Here is a 20,092-nt window from a genome sequence, read left to right as displayed (position 1 = left end):
AGCAAGATGGCGTCTGACGGTGAAGACGTTATTGCAGTCGTCACAGTTCAGTGTTCTTAATCTGTGCGTCCATGTACACATATATGTCCTTTATTAGACTCTATTAAATAGAGTAAATATCGTTAATAACTGTTTGCATCCGGTTATATTAGTCTGAGCGCACTTTGACGCTTCTCGAGCTAGCTTAGCCTGCTAGTTAGCTTAGCTTGTTAGCTGCTAACAAAGAGAGGCGGAAGTGATCAAAAACACATCGCTAAGCAGAGATCAAGTGTGAGTGTAAAGTGTTGTGATTGTGTGAAAATGTGCGAAAGAACGATAGCAGAGTACGAGGAGGAACTTTGTCCAACAAAAGAGGAGAAGGAGCGACAACATCAAAAACATCAAGTTGTGTTACACAGAACAGGTTTGTTTACTTCTTACTCTCACATGTTTACTAACTTTATATTTATTATTAACACTAGTCTTCAATATGTTGTATGTAAGAATGTCGAAACAATTATTATTAATGTACTTGTTTATTTGCTGTTAATATCTGGTTACTTTATTTGAGACCATAATACTGGAAATGATGTAATATTTTACTGGAGGGGCGTCACTAGCTTTTAAGGACAGGGGGGGCTTAGCCCCCAGGAGATGCACAGGATGCGAGCGAGTGCAAGAGCACAAAACTTCACAAACGGCTAACAAAGAATTAGAAATTAATAATTGTTATTATTATTATTTCAGTCGCTTTATTTTCAATCTGTGTTCAGTACATCAACAAACATGGGTTTGCACAGTGACATTTTGTTTACAGCATCAACAAGAAAATGACTTGCATGATCCTTCAAGATACACTGAAACACAATGAAAGTCATGGCATTAGCCTCTATGTTATTCATTCACAACATGAAGGCTAATGCCACCACTTTAGCTCACAATACAATAATTGTATGTTCCCAAATATTTTGAAGTTGCACAGATTACATTTTGGGCACATATGTGACTAAAATGGTTGTAAATTCAAGCCCTGGAAATATTACTTAATTACTTGAATTAAAGTAATATCTGGATCGGGATAATTAAGCTTGTATATAATATATTTATACATATAGTATGGCAAGCCGTTAAGGAAATTAAACATATATGGAAGTCTGAATAGAAATGAGAAAGGTTTATATATACTGTAAATAAGAAAGACTTAGAGTCCGTCTGCTGATCTGAAAAAGAGCCAAAGCTGTCAAAGAGCTGAGGGACCATCTTCAAAGTGCAATGCTGAAACAAATAATGCAAACAATAAAATGTAACTTCCAGGGCTTGAGATTAATGTAGCCGCGTCGTCCCGGGGACGGTAAAAAAAAATGCACGGGACGAAATGAAATGCTCCCCGGGACGATGGCTTTTAACCATTTTTTTTCTTTTTCTTTTTATGTATTTATTAATTTTACATTTTATATTAAATGTCTTGGTTTTTTCACCCTCTGAAAATCCTATGAAATGTTTAACAAGCCGTCCTATAATAATACAACAGCTATTAAAGGCCTACTGAAATGAATTTTTTTTATTTAAACGGGGATAGCAGATCTATTCTATGTGTCATACTTGATCATTTCGCGATATTGCCATATTTTTGCTGAAAGGATTTAGTATAGAACAACGACGATAAAGATCGCAACTTTTGGTATCTGATAAAAAAAAGGCTTGCCCCTACCGGAAGTAGCGTGACGTAGTCAATTGAACATATACGCAAAGTTCCCTATTGTTTACAATGATGGCCGCATGAAGTGAGAGAGATTCGGACCGAGAAAGCGACAATTTCCCCATTAATTTGAGCGAGGATGAAAGATTTGTGGATGAGTAAAGTGCAAGTGAAGGACTAGTGGGGAGTTGAAGCTATTCAGATAGGGAAGATGCTGTGAGAGCCGGGGGTGACCTGATATTCAGCTGGGAATGACTACAACAGTAAATAAACACAAGACATATATATACTCTATTAGCCACTGTAGTGGATTGTCCGAAGCTTAAACAGGCAACAAAAGTAGTTTAGTACAACAACTTTATTTACCCATTATCAGAAGTGCAGGTTGAATTAAGTTGGCCGTGCAGACAGACCACATGTTACTCCGGAGTAAACAAGACACACACAAGCCAAAATCACTGTCGAGTTCCGGTCTTCTGCCATTTTTTATATGTCTCTTGTGCGTCATTGTTTGTTATCTAATGCGTCACGATTGTTTTGTTTTGGTTTTGTCTGTTCCAAAACAACCTTGTATCTCTTAGTCATATTTGGAAATTCTAAACATTCTGTAGACAGGTTGGCACAACTCCATATTCACCTTTGTCCCACTGGCACAGAATAGAAGAGAAATTAAATGAGCGTACATTCTTATTAGACATGCAATATAGGTGAAAGGTCAGAAATTCTACTACATACCCGCCTTCCAGGGTCTTAAGACCCTGGACCAAAACAATTTCTGATGTAGACCACATGTTAAATCTCTACCACAGATAGAGGCAAAAACCTCAATGTTTTTATACGAGGCAAAAATTCCGTCTATGACCCTCCTTCAGAGCGATCGCTGTTACCAGCCTGCAGTAAAACCATCTCACAGAACACAATTAGTGGCCTACCCTTTGATTTAGTAAAGGAATAACAAATACTTTGATCATGAACATCATTGAACATAAATAGATGAATGTATATAGACTTATGACTGTAAGACATTTGCAAAAATATTTTTCCCGGCATTTGCAATGGATGTAGTTACCAATATTGTTAATTACCAATTAATTTTGAACACACAACTGAATTTCGTATGAGTCCATGTTCGATTAGTGCTCGTATAGATGGCTCGGTGGTGCCTCAGGCTGGTGGCCTGCCGACACCTCGTTGGGCTTTTGGCTGCCTTGGTGAAGAAAGAGATCCACTCAAACAGTCTGTCTCTTCTTGGGGTGTGGTTCAGTCCATTGGGCAGACTGTGCAATGGCATGTGCGCGCTGGCCGCTTTGGGGAAAAGCTGAGAAAAAGTTGGAGCTGTGGGGGCTTTGGGGAAGGCGGGGGCAGAGTATGGGGCGTGGGGGCTTTGGTCCAGGCCCTCGGCTTGCTTCAGGCCTCCTCGCTGCTTCGGCACTCCCGACACTTCTTTCCACAGTTGCTGGAGTCCCGGTGGACACATTGGCTGGCAACCTTAGTTGTTCTCGTCATCGCTGGCAAGGTGTTGTCTCTCCTCTCGGTTCCTTCCAGTCAGGTATCGGGTGTTGGTCCTGGATTGGCTTTGACCGTGCCCCTCTTAGCGAGTGCAAGGGAATCTGGAGTGGCTGCTTTCATCCTCAAATCTGCACAGAGGAACTGGCACACAAATTCTACATTTTGCAAACTTACTATTTTGGTCTCATGGTCTTTCCACCTTCCTAGGAAGCTGCTGGTCCTGAGAAGTGCTGATCTTGTGACTGAAGAAGATTAACCTGTTTTCTTAAATTAGGTGCCGTTGTTTGACCTAATCTTTTTGGGGAAACCATGTCGGATTATTAGATAATTCACAAAACATTTAATTACTGAATTGGCACCCTCCTTTGAGGTTGGGGTTGCTTCCACCAACCACTGCAATTGTCAATCTAAATCATTACGTTCCTTTATCCTTGTACCGGGTTGATCATATTGATTAAATAAAACCTCAACACGCTCAAACTTGACCCAATCCAAACTCACCTCCCCCCTCTGTCCCTCTCACAGGGACAGTGTTAGTCGTAGTAATAATAATAGTAATAGTAGTAGTAGTATTAGTAGTTTCAGAAACATCCAAGAAAAAGAAAAGGCAGCTGATAGTCATGCGCAGCAAGAACAGAGGCGGAGGACAGGTCATGTTTGAGGTCACTGTTCGCTTTTGCAATAGTACTTTGATATTTTACAACACCTAGTGAATTATTGTGGCCTCAATAATTCACTAAATAGTTGTGTTTAATTTAGTCTATCTATGATGGGACAATGCACAGAAACATTAAGTTCAGAAACAGATATGTTCTGTACCAGATTATATCTAAATAGCTACTTTCCATCTGTAGTCCCTGGCTACCTAAATTAAAGGGATCCAAAAATCAAGCAATAAAATTATGACACTAATTAATCATAATAAATATATACATTCATAATAATCAATAATTGATCAAAAAATAATCATACTGTAGCATGTAATCAATGATAAGAAAAGTCACCTAATGCCCCTTCATGGACACATACTTAATATACAATTCAACCACACCTTATTTACATCATCACACAAAGACCATACATGCTCTTGTTCACATCTGTCATCATTCGTAACAACAACCAAGCTTTTAACAGCCATACCTCACAATTTACAACAAAAATGCTCTCATAGATAAATATAATACTCATTAAATTGATGTGTCAACATAATGCCCCTCTTAGTGACCATGTGAGCAGCCTTGATTGCTCCAAAGCCACTTTTTAATTTCAATTTTCTATTCCTTTTGTTATAACGTGGAGAAGGCTAATTGGTCTGTACATGTTCTGGTCTTCTTTATTTCCTGCTTTATGGATTTAATCATAGTAGCAGTTTCTCGACGTGGTAGGGAAAGTGTTTTCCGTTATTGATTTATTTATCAATTGTTGTTATACGAGCAATAATACAATCCTTATATGTTTTTAGGAAGATAGTGTCCAACCCATATATATATCTCTAGACCGTGAGTCTGATAATGCAGTGAAGATTTTGTTTAACTTTGTTTCATTTGTTAATTCTAAAATTAGTCCATCCTGAATAAATGACAATTATTTGCACTGATTTTGAGGGATTTTTTATTCAGGGTTTGTACAGACTGGATGAAATGTTCATTAAAATTATTACTTATGTCCAGACTATCTGCGATAGTAGCGCCATTGATATTTAATGTTATAGTGTTGTTTCTTGTTTGCTCTTTTTCCGTAAGTTTGTATCTGGTTTTCCATAACTTTCTAATGTTCCCTTTTGCAGCTTTGATTAATTCTAAGTGAAAGTCAGCCTTAGACTTCCGCATAAACATTGTAACTTTGTTCCTCCAAACTTTTAAAATCATACGATCTGTATTTAGACCTGTTTTAATTGCTCTTTTGAGAGCTGAGTCCCGATGTCTTTATTAGAATCCAAATTGTTTTATTAATCCAATGGTATTTTTATTTTACACTCTTCTTTCTGGTTTTGTATTCGTGTATTTACAGATGTTCTCTTTGATTTTTGTCATCCAATTGTAATTCTAGTAGGGCTGCTTATCATTTGTATCATGTAGAAGCCGTTTATAATATCCTTAAGTTTCTTTCTACGTTTTTTATTTAACCAGTCCAGATTAACGTCCCCCATGACGTTACTTCTTTCATACTATGCTGTTTGAGGATGTCTGAAAATGAATCAAGAAAAATGTCTTTAGCTGTGGTCGGTCTGTATACTACAATTACCTTGAAATACATTTCTGAGGAAAATGTGATTTTAATTTCAACATACTCAAATTGATCTACTTTTAATGTTTTCCCTTTCATAAATCATAATTCCTCCCCCCTTTGTCACTCGATCTGTCTTTTCTGTAATCTTGTCCCCCGGGACATTAATTAGAACAAAAGGTGTTGTGGGTTTTAACCATGTCTCTGATAGACAAGGTAATCCGGATTAGAGTCTGACAGTAACTGCTGTATTTGTTCAGTATGTTTCCTGTGGTAGAAAGTTTAATAATGCGGACACGTTTGTTACTGAATACTTTCTACAGACTTCTGTCTCTCTGCGACTTTGTGTATGTAATAAGCAACTATAAATATTTGATATGCTTAAATTTTATTTTAGCTCAGCTGTTGTGTAGCTGCTAGCTCCTTGTAGCCTACAGCAGGAATGTCCAAATTGCAACCAATAGCTTTGTTTTTAACAGACAACCGAAATAATTGATAATGTGGTATTAGCGTATCGGTTCAATCAGCGGCAGCTGCCCTGTTTTATCATTTGACCTACATTTTTGGTTTCGTAGGCAGGACAGAGAGCAAAGGAACAATGTGGGTCATTAGTTGTCCATCTTATACCATTCTAATTGTTGTAAGGATAGTTCACATGAGCGGCCATACCTTGAGTCCCACCATATATAAGAGTCAAAAGGCTCCTATTATGAGTCGTCTAATTGGTGATCATACACTTTGGCGGTTTGGGTGGCAGGGCACACGGACACACCTCAGTCAGCCAGTGCTAGGACAGTTGGAGCAGTCCCCGTCTTCCACTCGTTCCTGGGAGGCGTCCCCAGTAGTTGTCAGCTGATGTCGTGCTGTCAGGCAACATCAGGAAGTTCCTTCTGTGCGGTATTGAATTGTCAGAGCACAGTTCGTAAGCAGGTCATTACAAGGTGTGTGCAGGTTGACCACAAAGGAATGCTTCAAAGATTGTGTTGAACATTGTCCGTTGACACTTATGTCCAGCAGGGGTCTGTTTGTATCCTGCTGTTCGTCCTGCTGTCACACCTGTATTTTTTGTGAGCATGTTCTGGCTACAACTTTGGAGCTTGTCTTGTTCAGAGAAGTTGGCAGTCCCCCTGCTGCATATCCTTTCCACCCTCGCTTGACCTAGCACAACCGTGGCTACCACCCAAGTCCGTCTGTATGGTTTTACGTTTTGTTGAGGTTTTTTCCTCCAGAATTTGGAACTCAAAACATGTACACCCATCGTTTTCATATCCTCTCGGTTAGTTCAATTTTGCATATCACGTTTTAAAATTACAGTCTTAACTATCCCATTAATTGCTAATCAATAACCGTAATTCAAAGATTATGCGTACTACTTCATGTGTATTTAAGTACCCTTTTAATTCACTTAAAGATGATCTATAAGTTAATTTAAACTATCATTTGTCTATCAGTAGGCGCGAGCAAGCTGTCATGCTTGCACTCTGACCTCCCGCTGTACGTGATATTCTCCAAAACAAAAGAATGTATTTATTCACGTTTCTCCTTATCTTTCAGCTAAATATTTTAATCTTTTAACTTTTAACGTCCGCACTGTTTTTATTTTTATTGTCTGCATTTTAATTTTGCTTTTATTTTCTTTCATTTCACTTTGTTGTCTGTGAAGCACTTTAAGTCTGCCCTTTCCTGGAAAAACGCCACACAAACAAACCTTGCCTTGCCTGTCTCCGACTGGTTATCCAACCTAGTCACAACAAACACACAAGGCCATGCTCTAAGCGCCAGGCTTAATCACACTTCTCCTCTTTTTAACAGTTTACATATCGGCTCTTATTCTAATTATTAATGTAGGCTGTTATTTGTAATTATTATTCAACACTATTCACACCAAACAGTTGTAAAGTTATAGTTATTCGCATTATACTCTCAAAATCTATAGCTAACTTGACAGCTGTTGAGATTTGGTTTGCCTCCTTCATCTCAGTGGCCTAGTGTTTAGAGTGTCCGCCCTGAGATCGGCAGGTCGCAAGTTCAAAACCCCGGTCGAGTCATACCAAAGACTATCAATCAATCAATCAATCAATGTTTATTTATATAGCCCTAAATCACCAGGTCCACCCGGGGTCCCGGCTCTGGACAGCCAGCACTTCATCCATGGCCACCGGACCTATGCAACTCCCCCTCGCAAGGGACAGGGGAGAAGAGGAGAGAAGAAAAGAAACGGCAGATCAACTGGTCTAAAAAAGGGGGGGTCTATTTAAAGGCTAGATTATACAAATGAGTTTTAAGATGGGACTTAAATGCTTCTACTGAGGTAGCATCTCTAACTGTTACCGGGAGGGCATTCCAGAGTACTGGAGCCCGAATAGAAAACGCTCTATAGCCCGCAGACTTTTTTTTGGCTCTGGGAATCACTAATAAGCCGGAGTTCTTTGAACGCAGATTTCTTGTCGGGACATATGGTACAATACAATCGGCGAGATAGGCTGGAGCTAAACCGTGTAATATTTTATACGTAAGTAGTAAAACCTTAAAGTCGCATCTTAAGTGCACAGGAAGCCAGTGCAAGTGAGCCAGTATAGGCGTAATATGATCAAACTTTCTTGTTTTTGTCAAAAGCCTTGCAGCCGCATTTTGTACCAACTGTAATCTTTTAATGCTAGACATAGGGAGGCCCGAAAATAATACGTTACAGTAATCGAGACGAGACGTAACGAACGCATGAATAATGATCTCAGCGTCGCTAGTGGACAAGATGGAACGAATTTTAGCGATATTACGGAGATGAAAGAAGGCCGTTTTAGTAACACTCTTAATGTGTGACTCAAACGAGAGAGTTGGGTCGAAGATAATACCCAGATTCTTTACCGAGTCGCCTTGTTTAATTGTTTGGTTGTCAAATGTTAAGGTGGTATTATTAAATAGATGTTGGTGTCTAGCAGGACCGATAATCAGCATTTCCGTTTTCTTAGCGTTGAGTTGCAAAAAGTTAGCGGACATCCATTGTTTAATTTCATTAAGACGCGCCTCCAGCTGACTACAGTCCGGCGTGTTGGTCAGCTATAAAAAATTTGGGAGCCAAATCACCAAAATTGATTCCCGGGCGCGGCACCGCTGCTGCCCACTGCTCCCCCCACCTCCCAGGGGCGATCACGGGGATGGGCCAAATGCAGAGGACAAATTCCACCACACCCAGTGTGTGTGTGACAATCACTGGCACCCCAACTTTAACTCTAACTTTATTCTGTCATGCCATTATCCTCTTCTAGCTCAACATCCAGAAGTATGGTGTACTGCAATGTCTAAATAAAAATATAAATTACTCCAAACTAAAATGTCAGACTGCACTTTAAAGTTACTTTTATTAAATTAATTTCCAAACTAACCACCACCACAGCAGACATCTTCCTCAATCCTATCCCAATACTCCCATAAATTAAAAGTGTTTCACAACAGTGGTTAAGTAGTTATTTTAAGTAATAGATCTCAATATGTAGAAATTAATAAGACTAAATCTTTACCAGAAAGAGTAACTTGACAGAGTATATGAACTAACTTCTTGAGAATAATAATTGATCATAAATATGTTGGAAGCCACATATTGAATATATTAAAGAAAAATATCCAAATCCATTGCTATTCGGTATAAAGTTAAGACATGCTGAATAAGAAATGTCTGCATATGTTATGTCATTCATTTATTTTTCCATATGTAATATTGTTTTGAACTTTGGGGAAATGTTTATAGAAGAAATATAGACCCAATACTTAAACTTAAAAGGCTCATTTCAATATCACACAAAGCATTATTGTTATGATCATACCAATCTATTTTTTATAAGTCATAATGTGTTAAATGTTCAGATAATTTAATTTTAAAACAATGGCAATTATGTTTCCGAGTAAAGAACAACAGCCTTCCAGTTTGTATTCTTAGCTTGTTTACATTATGAGGAGAAAACTATCATTTACGGGGGATATTGATTTTTGAAATAGGTCAAGTAAAATAAAATAAAAACACAAATGTATTTCAGTTTTAGGAGTTAAATGATGTACCATCCTCAGTGATGAGCTGAACACATGTAGTTTTTTGTTATGGTTTTGGAGACCCTTGAAAGGTAAAGTTTTTTGAACATTATAAAATATAGTAACAATTACTTTCATCTTTTAACATTGATGTTCCAGGTAATTTAATGTTCAGTAAATGTATATCATAGGCCAAAATAAGCTTTGGCTTCCGCCTATTCTTTTTTTCGGTCATTCTTTTTCTTTTTTGTTCTGTGTGTAAATGTGTATGATTGTTAATATGTCTAATTTACTGTTAAACTGCTCACACAAATTGGTTGATGGTTGATTATATGACCAAAATAAACTTATTTCATCTATTCATTCATTATCTATCGCACTCATAGTTTTATTCCATTTTGCATGTAATTATTCCTATTGATTTCTTCCCATTTCACTCAAACAACTAAACAAACAAACAATTAAACAAACAAACAATTAAACAAACATGCAGCTAACCACAATCAATAGCATACCATTTACGAATACCTTCATTTGTCACTTTCTCATCTTTTCTTCACTTTCGTTTTCCTTTACAAACAACATCCTGTATCCATCTCTTCCTTACACTTCACACAATGTTTCTATTTTCTGTTCTCCTAGAAACCATTCACATAACGTAAGGTTATAAACATCCTTTTCCCATATTTTCTCAAACCATCCTCTTCACCCTTAATCTGTTTTTTCACCTGCTCTCTCTTCCTCTCTCTCTCACTTTCTGTCCTTCTCTCACAATACAACCACAATAATCCAAAATAATCAGTCTTATAAAATAATTTTAGCTTTAGATATGATTTAGGGCAGTGGTTTTCAACCTTTTTTCCCAGTAAAATAAAAAAAAATACGGCATAATGTCATCATTTTCTGATTTATTAAATTGTATAACAGTGCACCATATTGCTCATTTGTTGTGGTCTTACTTGACTTATTTGGACAAAAAAATATAAGAATAACTAAAACGTTTTAAAAATTAAACCAATGATTAAATTATAATAAAGATTTCTATACATATAATCAATCATCAACCTTCTTTGGATATTGCAATAGAGATCCATCTGGGCTCGTGAACTTAATTCTAAATATTTATTTTGTTGAAGAATTATTCTTCTATAATTGAATTGTCGCTATTTTAAAATATTTAAAATCTCAGGTACCCCTTGGCATACCTTCAAGTACCCCCCTTTTTTGTCCGGGCGGAAACACCATACCCTCCTTTGAGAACTACTGGTTTAGCCTATAAAAAATCATTTGTCTCATACATCATTAGACTGTACAACTCCTCTTTGGGGGGGCTAGGATGACAGGGAATGCAAAACAATAACAGTGCAATACTTTTTTATATCATGGTCGTTAATGCCTAGTTTCTCTTATTTTACTGTTCTATTTTTATTCTCCTTGTAATATTTCTCTATTTTGTTTCCATTTATACCCTTATTAGTTACTGTTTACTTTTTACTTCTTCTTCCTGAGGGAACTCTCCTGAAGGAATCAATAACGTTTTATCTGTCTATCTATCTATCTATTACTAACCCGAGCACAATTCATGACGTCATGCTCATCTTGCAGACAGTTATTTCCATTTTGTTTTATTCTCTACTTGTAATTCTACATGCACCAATGTCACATAGAAATTTGCTTTTTTTGTTATTGATTTACATTATTATTTCTGGTTTACTTGCTGTCCGTTTACTTAATTTCTCATTTTTTGGTCTGTCTTCCTTCTGATTAGAATTTGTTTAACGCTTCTCTACGTTTTGTTTTGACTATGGCGCTGAGTGTTGGCGAGTCTTATCTGTACTTCTTCAGACTCTATGTTTCACAGTTTGCACAGATGCCCTTAGATGTTTTTAGAATATAAATTTAACTTTTATTTTATTGTGTGTTTATTCCTAAAAAAATAAAATGTCAATGTATGATCAATTTATCTTTATCAAATTTAAATTCAATATTATTAATTTATTTGTTGTATAACTATTAATTCAAAGTTACAATGTGTCCTACTCTATGATGTGCATGTGTTTGTCTCAACTTCCACACAGGAACTGGATGGATCAGATAAGCAGCAAGGCTGTTCAATACAGTATATTACACACATAATTAATGACTAATGAATTTAACAATGCTTCAATGTCCCAGTCCAAATGTATGTATTGATATTTAAATGTTTATTTATTCATATACAGTATATTTTATTTGTGCTATTATCAAAACCAACCTGTCAGCCTTCTCTTCAGATTGAGTACAGCTGTCTACTATATATATTTATATATAGTTTTTTATTTATTTATTTATTCATTCTTTAAACCTAGCTCAATGCTAAACTAATCCAATACTATGCTAACAGTGTCACACCTCTTCGGCCCAATGCCTCGTACAGCTGACACTCACACGGCCTCGCCACTTCTGACACACTCTTATCTCAAAATGTCTCCCAGCTGAGACTCCTTTTTTTTTTTTTTCTTTATATGCGTCACACAGTCACTCACACAGAGAATTTACCAGCGAGCAAGAGCCTTTTTTCCCTTACTCAAAATCTCAGTGTGTAAAACAACTGTAATATCGCACAGTCACAATCACCAGTATAGTTTAAAACAAATTCAAATGACTGGAATTCGCTCGCAGCGCCAAAGAGGGGGAGCTTCCCTGCTTAGGCTGCTGCCTCCGCGATCCAACCTCTTGATAAGCGGAAGAAAATAATTATATGGATGGATCATTCACTCATGTGTTTTCTGTACATAACTTTGTCTACTTTCTCACACGCACACACATTTTAGACAATTTCCCAACTTTTACAGATAGCGGGGCTGTGAGAAAAAGCGTGAAGGGAGGTTGCGAGAGGGGGGGGGAAGAAGGGGGTAATTAAACCAGATAAGAAAGCAGGTGCTACACAAAAATTATTAAATTACGCATATATCTAAATGTACCAACATAAACTGACTCACTCAATACACACACATTTCAGCATTCATCATTATACACACACATTGTTAATATACCATACCACCCCATTGTCCGGACAAATATAAACAACTAATGCACGCGTGCTTTTGTGGAATCGGCCGTCTCATATCACAAAAACCAGGTTCCATCATTGCTCATAAAACGCCGATTTACCCGTTTCATTGGAGCAACACCTGCGTTATCCCTGACCAACACGGAAAAACCTGGCCTAACGCCCAGTAGGACCACTGGAAATCACCCAGCAATCCTACAGACTCGTGTCTGGTCAGTCCATACAGTTTCACCAAGTTTCACCAAAGCTCTACCATATGCAGCCCGATCAATACCTGTCTATTTGCAGCAAATTTCCAAATTCGTCGTGACAGCTATACGCTCAGTTCATCTCCTTTACCGGAGTCAATGAGCGGTCACCTATAAGAGGCTTTTCCCACCGCTGCAGTTTCCACATAAACAGATATGTCGCACCTTCATAGACGTCATCAATTTATATGGGCCAAATGTCACACCAGTTAGCAAATCTTGCCTATAATTTAGCTGTATCCAACTCTGACTAATCTGATGCACTTGCAGCAAGAAGCATCCTCTGCCAGCAACGACAGAGGATGAAGAGGTTAAAAGAAATTTTTCGTCTCACATAGTCTACGCTTCAAAAACACTCCAAACCACCAAAATTCTATCAACAATCCCCTTATGTTAAAAACAAGAAATCACAAGTTTTCAACAAACACACAGACAAATGATCACATATAAAACAACTCAATCCAACCATTATTTACCCCATTCCAGGTTGTTTTTGGAGAACCTGACTAAACCTATCTTTTATCAAAAATAGATTCAGCAATTAGTCTTATCGATCCGGCTCTCTCCAGGCAGAAAATGTTTACACTTTAAGCAAAACGCTTACCTTGTTATGCGCGCGTGCAGCACACTGTCTGCCTGACAGAGAGAGTGGGAGCGGCTGTCGACCTGTAGCTTCTAAACCATCCTGTTCGTGACGCCAATTTGTGTAGTGGATTGTCCGAAGCTTAAACAGGCAACAAAAGTAGTTTAGTACAACAAATGTATTTACCCATTATCAGAAGTGCAGGTTGAATTAAGTTGGCCGTGCGGACAGACCACATGTTACTCCGGAGTAAACAAGACACACACAAGCCAAAATCACTGTCGAGTTCCGGTCTTCTGCCATTTTTTATATGTCTCTTGTGCGTCATTGTTTGTTATCTAATGCATCACTATTGTTTTGTTTTGGTTTTGTCTGTTCCAAAACAACCTTGTATTTCTTAGTCATATTTGGAAATTCTAAACATTCTGTAGACAGGTTGGCACAACTCCATATTCACCTTTGTCCCACTGGCACAGAATAGAAGAGAAATTAAATGAGCGTACATTCTTATTAGACATGCAATATAGGTCAAAGGTCAGAAATTCTACTACACCACAACACAACCAGGCTTATATTTAATATGCCACAAATTAATCCTGCATAAAAACACCTACGTGTTTGTTATGCTAGCTCCTAGCTCCTATGCTAGCTCCTAGCTCCATAGAACACGCCAATACAATTCAAACACCTGATCAACACACACAATCACTCAGCCCAAAAGACCGTTCACCTAACCCAAGGTTCATAAAGCTTATATATTTTTAAAAAGTTACGTACGTGACGCGCACATACGGTCAAGCTATCAAATGTTTAGAAGCCAAAGCTGCATACTCACGGTACCTGATATTCAGCTGGGAATGACTAAAACAGTAAATAAACACAAGACATATATTTACTCTATTAGCCACAACACAACCAGGCTTATATTTAATATGCCACAAATTAATCCTGCATAAAAACACCTACGTGTTTGTTATGCTAACTCCTAGCTCCTATGCTAGCTCCTAGCTCCATAGAACACGCCAATACAATTCAAACACCTGATCAACACACACAATCACTCAGCCCAAAAGACCGTTCACCTAACCCAAGGTTCATAAAGCTTATATATTTAAAAAAAAGTTACGTACATACGCAAAAAAAAGTTGCGCACATACGGTCAAGCGATCAAATGTTTAGAAGCCAAAGCTGCATACTCACGGTAGCACGTCTGCGTCTTTGTCATCCAAATCAAAGTAATCCTGGTAAGAGTCTGTGTTGTCCCAGTTCTCTACAGGCGTCTGTGTATCGAAGTCAAAAGTCCTTGACTGCATCTTTCGGGAATGTAAACAAAGAAGCGCCGGCTGTGTACTGTTGCTGCTGACTTCCTTCGCAAAATACGTCTGCTTCGCACCGACAACTTTCTTCTTTGCTTGCTCAGCTTCTTTCTCCATAATGCAATGAACATAATTGCAACAGATTCACCAACACAGATGTCCAGAATACTGTGGAATTATGAAATGAAAACAGAGCTTTTTTGTATTGTATTCAATGGGGAAGGCATACCTCTGTTCCCCGGGCTACGTCACGCGCATACGTCATCCTCAGAGGCGTTTCGAACCGGAAGTTTAGCGGCAAATTTAAAATGTCACTTTATAAGTTAACCTGGCCGTATTGGCATGTGTTGCAATGTTAAGATTTCATCATTGATATATAAACTATCAGACTGCGTGGTCGGTAGTAGTGGCTTTCAGTAGGCCTTTAATGTAACAATACAATAAAACAAATATATTTAATGATGTTTTTTTCATTATTTTAACAATAGGCTAATGTATATTACTTTATATAGATTCTACAAGAAACACAAAACTTAAAAACTAAATTATTTACAATTGCAGACACAAGGTTCTTGTTCTGCAGTGCTGTGTGCTAATGTGCTTCGTACACCTGCAGGACCGCAAGCAAGGTCGCAGAGAAAATGCGGACTGGATTTTGAGTGATGTGGGCATTTTCTATATAAACAAGTGGAATGAATTGGATACCGACCCACTAAAGGGGCTCTCTCTCTACCTTACGCTATGAAGTGAGGGGAAACTGAGTGAATAATGACAGGTTATATGATTATTTATTTAAACTCATATTCGGGCCACTTTATAATGAATATGTCGGCATGTATTTGTAAAAAAAAAAAAAGATTTATTTATTTTAGTTTTTTTTTAACACCAAATTATTTAGGGGGGCTTAAGAACATTTTAGGGGGGCTTGAGACCCCCTAAATTAGGCCTAACAACACCAATGTTTTACTGCATATTTCAGCAACTAAATTAGGAGCCTGTGTAGCCTGTTTTAAAATGGTTTTATTAGTAATTCTATATGAAATAATAGATCACAAAATCAATTTCAGTCCTGTCGTCCTGGCTTGTTTTTATTTTCCTGCGAATAATGTTGTAAAGAGCAGCGTGTTTGTGCGTCACTGAGATTTCAAGACAGTTCATATGATAACTTGTTTTTCCTACGTGCATGTACAAGTACTGAATGCATTGTGTGACTGAGCAGAGATGGTGTGTTTGTCTTGCAGACGTCTGTGAAGAACATCTTCACCCTGAGCAACAGAAGTGGAACTTCCGAATGCGGACAGAGGAACCACAGCCCTCCCACATTAAGAAGGAAGTGGAATACCCACTGATCCCCCATTTTAAAAAGGAAGAGGAGGACCCACTGACACCCCATTTTAAAGAGGAAGAGGAGGACCCACTGACAGCCCATTTTAAAGAGGAAGCGGTGGATCCACTGAACCCTCACATTAAGGAGGAAGAGATGGATCCACTGACACCCCATTTTAAAGAGGAAGAGGAGGACTCACTGACACCCCATTTTAAAGAGGAAACGGTGTATCCACTGAGCCCTCACATTAAAGAGGTAGAGATGGATCCACTGACACCCCATTTTAATGAGGAAGAGGAGGACCCACTGACACCCCATTTTAAAGAGAAAGCGGTGGATCCACTGAGCCCCCACATTAAGGAGGAAGAGGAGGACCCACTGAGCCCTCACATTAAAGAGGAAGAGGAGGAACACAGCATCAGTCAACAGGGAGAGCATCTTGAAGGACTGGAGGAGGTTGATGTCACCAAGATGCCAGTGACTGGTGTCCCTGTGAAGAGTGAAGATGATGAGGTCAAAGGTGAAAGTGAGGAGAAGAGAGAGGCGGAGCCTCCAAGCAGCAGCTCAACTCAACACATGACAACAGAAGCTGATGGAGACCACTGTGGAGGATCACAAGCAGACAAGCTCTTAGCTCCACTATCAGATAGTGAGGACACAACGTCACACTCTCCTGACACTGATGATGAAGACTCTAAAGATGATAAGACATGTCACACTGACAACACACACTTCACATGTTCTCACTGTGACAAAACTTTTAAATACCGCTGTCGTCTAAAAACACACATGAGAACACACACTGGAGAAAAACCTTTTTCATGTTCAATCTGCAGTAAAGGTTTTACTCGAAGGGACCATTTCAAAAAACACATGAGAACACACACTGGAGAAAAACCTTTTTTCTGCTCAGAATGTGGTAAAAGTTTTGTAACAAATACAAATTTAAAAGTACACAAAAGAACACACACTGGAGAAAAACTTTTTTCATGTTCAATCTGCAGTAAAGGTTTTACTCGAAAGTACGATATCAAAAGACACATGAGAACACACACTGGAAAAAAACCTTTGTCATGTTCAATCTGCAGAAAAGGTTTTACTCGAAAGTACCATTTCAAAGTACACATGAGAACACACACTGGAGAAAAACCTTTTTCATGTTCAACCTGCGGTAAAGATTTTACTCGAAAGTACCATTTAAAAGTACACATGAGAATACACACTGGAGAAAAACCTTTTTCATGTTCAACCTGCGGTAAAGATTTTACTCAAAGGGACCATTTCAAAGTGCACATGAGAATACACACTGGAGAAAAACCTTTTTCCTGCTCAGAATGTGGTAAACGTTTTGTAACAAATACAAATTTAAAATTACACATGAGAACACACACTGGTGAAAAACCTTTTTCATGTTCAATCTGCGGTAAAGATTTTACTCAAGTGTCCAATTTCAAAGCACACATGAGAACGCACTCTGGTGAAAAACCATACTCCTGTTCAAGCTGCAACAAAAGCTTCCGTTACCTAAACACTCTTACAGTACACATGAGAACACACACAGGTTAAAAACCATACTCCTGTTCAAGCTGCAACAAACGTTTTCGTTACCTAAAAACTCTTTCAGTACACATGAGAACACACACAGGAGAGAAAGTGTTGAGTTGCAGTGTGTGTGGTGAAAGATTCTCTTCTAAGTACCAGTGTAAGAAACACAAGTGTGCTGGTGAGAACAGCAGCAGCAAATGAAGATGCAGGATTTGAAATCAACTGTCAACACTTTAACTTTTACTTTCTAACAACATCAGCACATATAAAAAGTGTGACATCATTGTTGTGTGTGTAACACAATCTTGTTAATATGATTCTAACATTTATAGATTAGACACTTCAGATTAGTGCTTTTATTTCCATCAAGTACATGAGTTAATATACACATTTGTGTACTTTAAAATGAACAGAACAATTTGCCTGAAAAGGTGAGAATAAACAGTACATAAAATGTGTTACAGTAGAGCTTTTATGTGTAGATATTAATAATTCACTTTCATACTTAATCATAAGTGTTTTTGTATAGGTTTTTCGAAATAATGAAGGGTTACATATTTTATGTTTTAATTCTAGATGATTCCTTAGATGAACTCTTTTCTATGATATACATATTTGTTTTACATGTGTTCATACCTTTGCTTTTGAGTACACATAAATCCCTCTTAGTTCATATTTACTGGTTCACATCTGAAACATCTTCTGGACCACTTCTGGAAGCATATTATTATTTACTTTATACATCATTTAAGCAGTTGTGTTTTATACAAGATCATTTACTTTTAAAATGTGTGACTTCATGAATCATTTGTTGGGTCTCTATAATCCATTCTGTTGATTATCTTTATTAATCTCTTGTGTAATATGAATATTGTTGTGTGATTGTTTTATATGTATGTCCCCAGACCTTTATGCAATAAACAATGTATGCTTCAACTGAAGTTAGTTACAATAATTTGTTAATATTTGTAAGTATGTATTGTATTCTATTTAGTATTGCACTCCATTTTTTTTAGGTTTTCTTTATATGATTTATATGTAGTGTCCAGCTTACTTCATCATCAATATTAACTCCTAAACATGTGATTACCTTTATTCCTTTCATTTCAATATTAACCATCATAATTTGTGTTTTACATTTTTACAATCTCCAAATATGATATATTTAGTTTTATTGAAGTTTAGTGACAGTTTATTGATGTGCAGCCATCTTTTTATGGTCAAGTTTTCTCTGGATAAAATAAGATGAGAGTTAAATCAAGCGGTAATGAAGGTGAAGAAGGGAAGATTATTATATACATAATTATATATAGTTACACTCAGTAGTGAAAATTAAAGACACTTTCATCCTGTTCATTTGAGCAAAGAAAAAGAGTAAAGTGTAATATTCTAAACAATAGAAGAATATTAATATGAGCAGTCAATATTCCAACATTGTGAAGCTGAGCTATGGTAAAAAAACATATTCAGCTTTAAAGGCTTTATGAGAGTGATGTAATTATCACAATCAGAAATACTTTATTAATCCCCGAGGGGAAATTAAAATGTTCAGCACTGTTATAAACATGTGAATATTCAATGTAATAATATATTATATTAATACCATAATAAAGTGGTACGTTTGGGGATGTGTAATATTGTTTGTAAGAACATCCTGAATGTTTTTGTGCTAGAATTGTTTGAATTAGTAGAGAGTGAAAAAAAATGAGGCAGTAATGATAATAATGGTTTGTTTTAAGCCTGTTTATGAATAATTAAAGTTAATTAAAATACGAAAATGGAGCTTCCATCCTCAGTGAGCTGAACTCCAGCAGTAAAGATGAGATAAATTATGTGGAAAGGTCAGAAGTCAAATGTTTCTTCAGGAAATACATGGAGCCTCTGCTGCCACCCAGCGGCCGTTGGAAAGAATGCATACATTTTGTTTGACCTCCTTAAAGCTGCTTTTTACTTCCTGTCCTGTTTGTGTCCAAGTCTGTAGTGTGGGCCATAGGACAGAAGGAGGACATTCTGATAATAGCCTGTGGAGGGCAGCAATACACCTAAGATGTTCTACTAGTCTGATGGAAATAGAAGTAATGTAAGAATGTGGGTGTTGTTGAGAAGATGATGCAGGTGTTCTGTCGAATTTAGCTACCTGTAAAAATGCGTTACTTATTCTAGTCCATTTGTGAAATACATTTTTTTCCTAAATTATAGTCTCCTCACTTTATCCAGACAGTCTTTAGGACAAAAGACCCTGGGAGGAATTTGCCCTTTAAAAGGGAAACCTATTCACTGTGGCAGGACAGTATCAAGATGAATTCATCACATTTGTATAATCGGCTATGAGGCATTTTATTATCATTGTACACCCCTTACCTTTGGGCTGATACTGAGGGTGACTGTGTTGACCAGTTTGACGCGTGCAAATGATTGAATGTCCAGTTCTGTAGAATTGTGTTTGGATATGACAATCCGTTTATTCCAAGCTATCAAAATTAAATCAAATGTAGGTTATAGAACATTATGTATGCTGACCTTGAATGGCACATTGTCACAGCAGGGAGACCTGACCACACACGACACGGTCGAAAACTGTTTGT

General features: G+C 37.5%; 2 protein-coding genes across 2 annotated transcripts in view; one reads left to right on the top strand and one right to left on the bottom strand.

Moving 5' to 3' along the window:
* The window catches only part of LOC133640636 (gastrula zinc finger protein XlCGF57.1-like), a 64,491-nt gene extending 44,399 nt beyond the window's left edge, over positions 1-20,092 (bottom strand). Inside the window, exons 1-2 of the mRNA XM_062034166.1 lie at positions 20,028-20,092; positions 19,869-19,936 (exon numbers count right to left, since the gene is read on the bottom strand). Coding sequence (XP_061890150.1) covers positions 19,869-19,936; positions 20,028-20,041 — 82 coding nt within the window. The 5' untranslated portion in view covers positions 20,042-20,092. The remainder of the gene's footprint in view (positions 1-19,868; positions 19,937-20,027) is intronic.
* LOC133640625 (oocyte zinc finger protein XlCOF22-like) lies at positions 8-18,409 on the top strand. The gene is made up of 2 exons (XM_062034150.1): positions 8-403; positions 15,877-18,409. Exons 1-2 carry the CDS (start codon positions 301-303, stop codon positions 17,526-17,528), a joined length of 1,755 nt encoding a protein of 584 aa, XP_061890134.1. The 5' UTR covers positions 8-300; the 3' UTR covers positions 17,529-18,409.

Source organism: Entelurus aequoreus, linkage group LG23 (assembly GCF_033978785.1).
Source record: "Entelurus aequoreus isolate RoL-2023_Sb linkage group LG23, RoL_Eaeq_v1.1, whole genome shotgun sequence".
NCBI classification, from domain to species: domain Eukaryota; kingdom Metazoa; phylum Chordata; class Actinopteri; order Syngnathiformes; family Syngnathidae; genus Entelurus; species Entelurus aequoreus.
The sequence above is the reverse complement of the archived record's forward strand: the minus strand, read 5'-3'. Positions and strand labels throughout refer to the sequence as shown.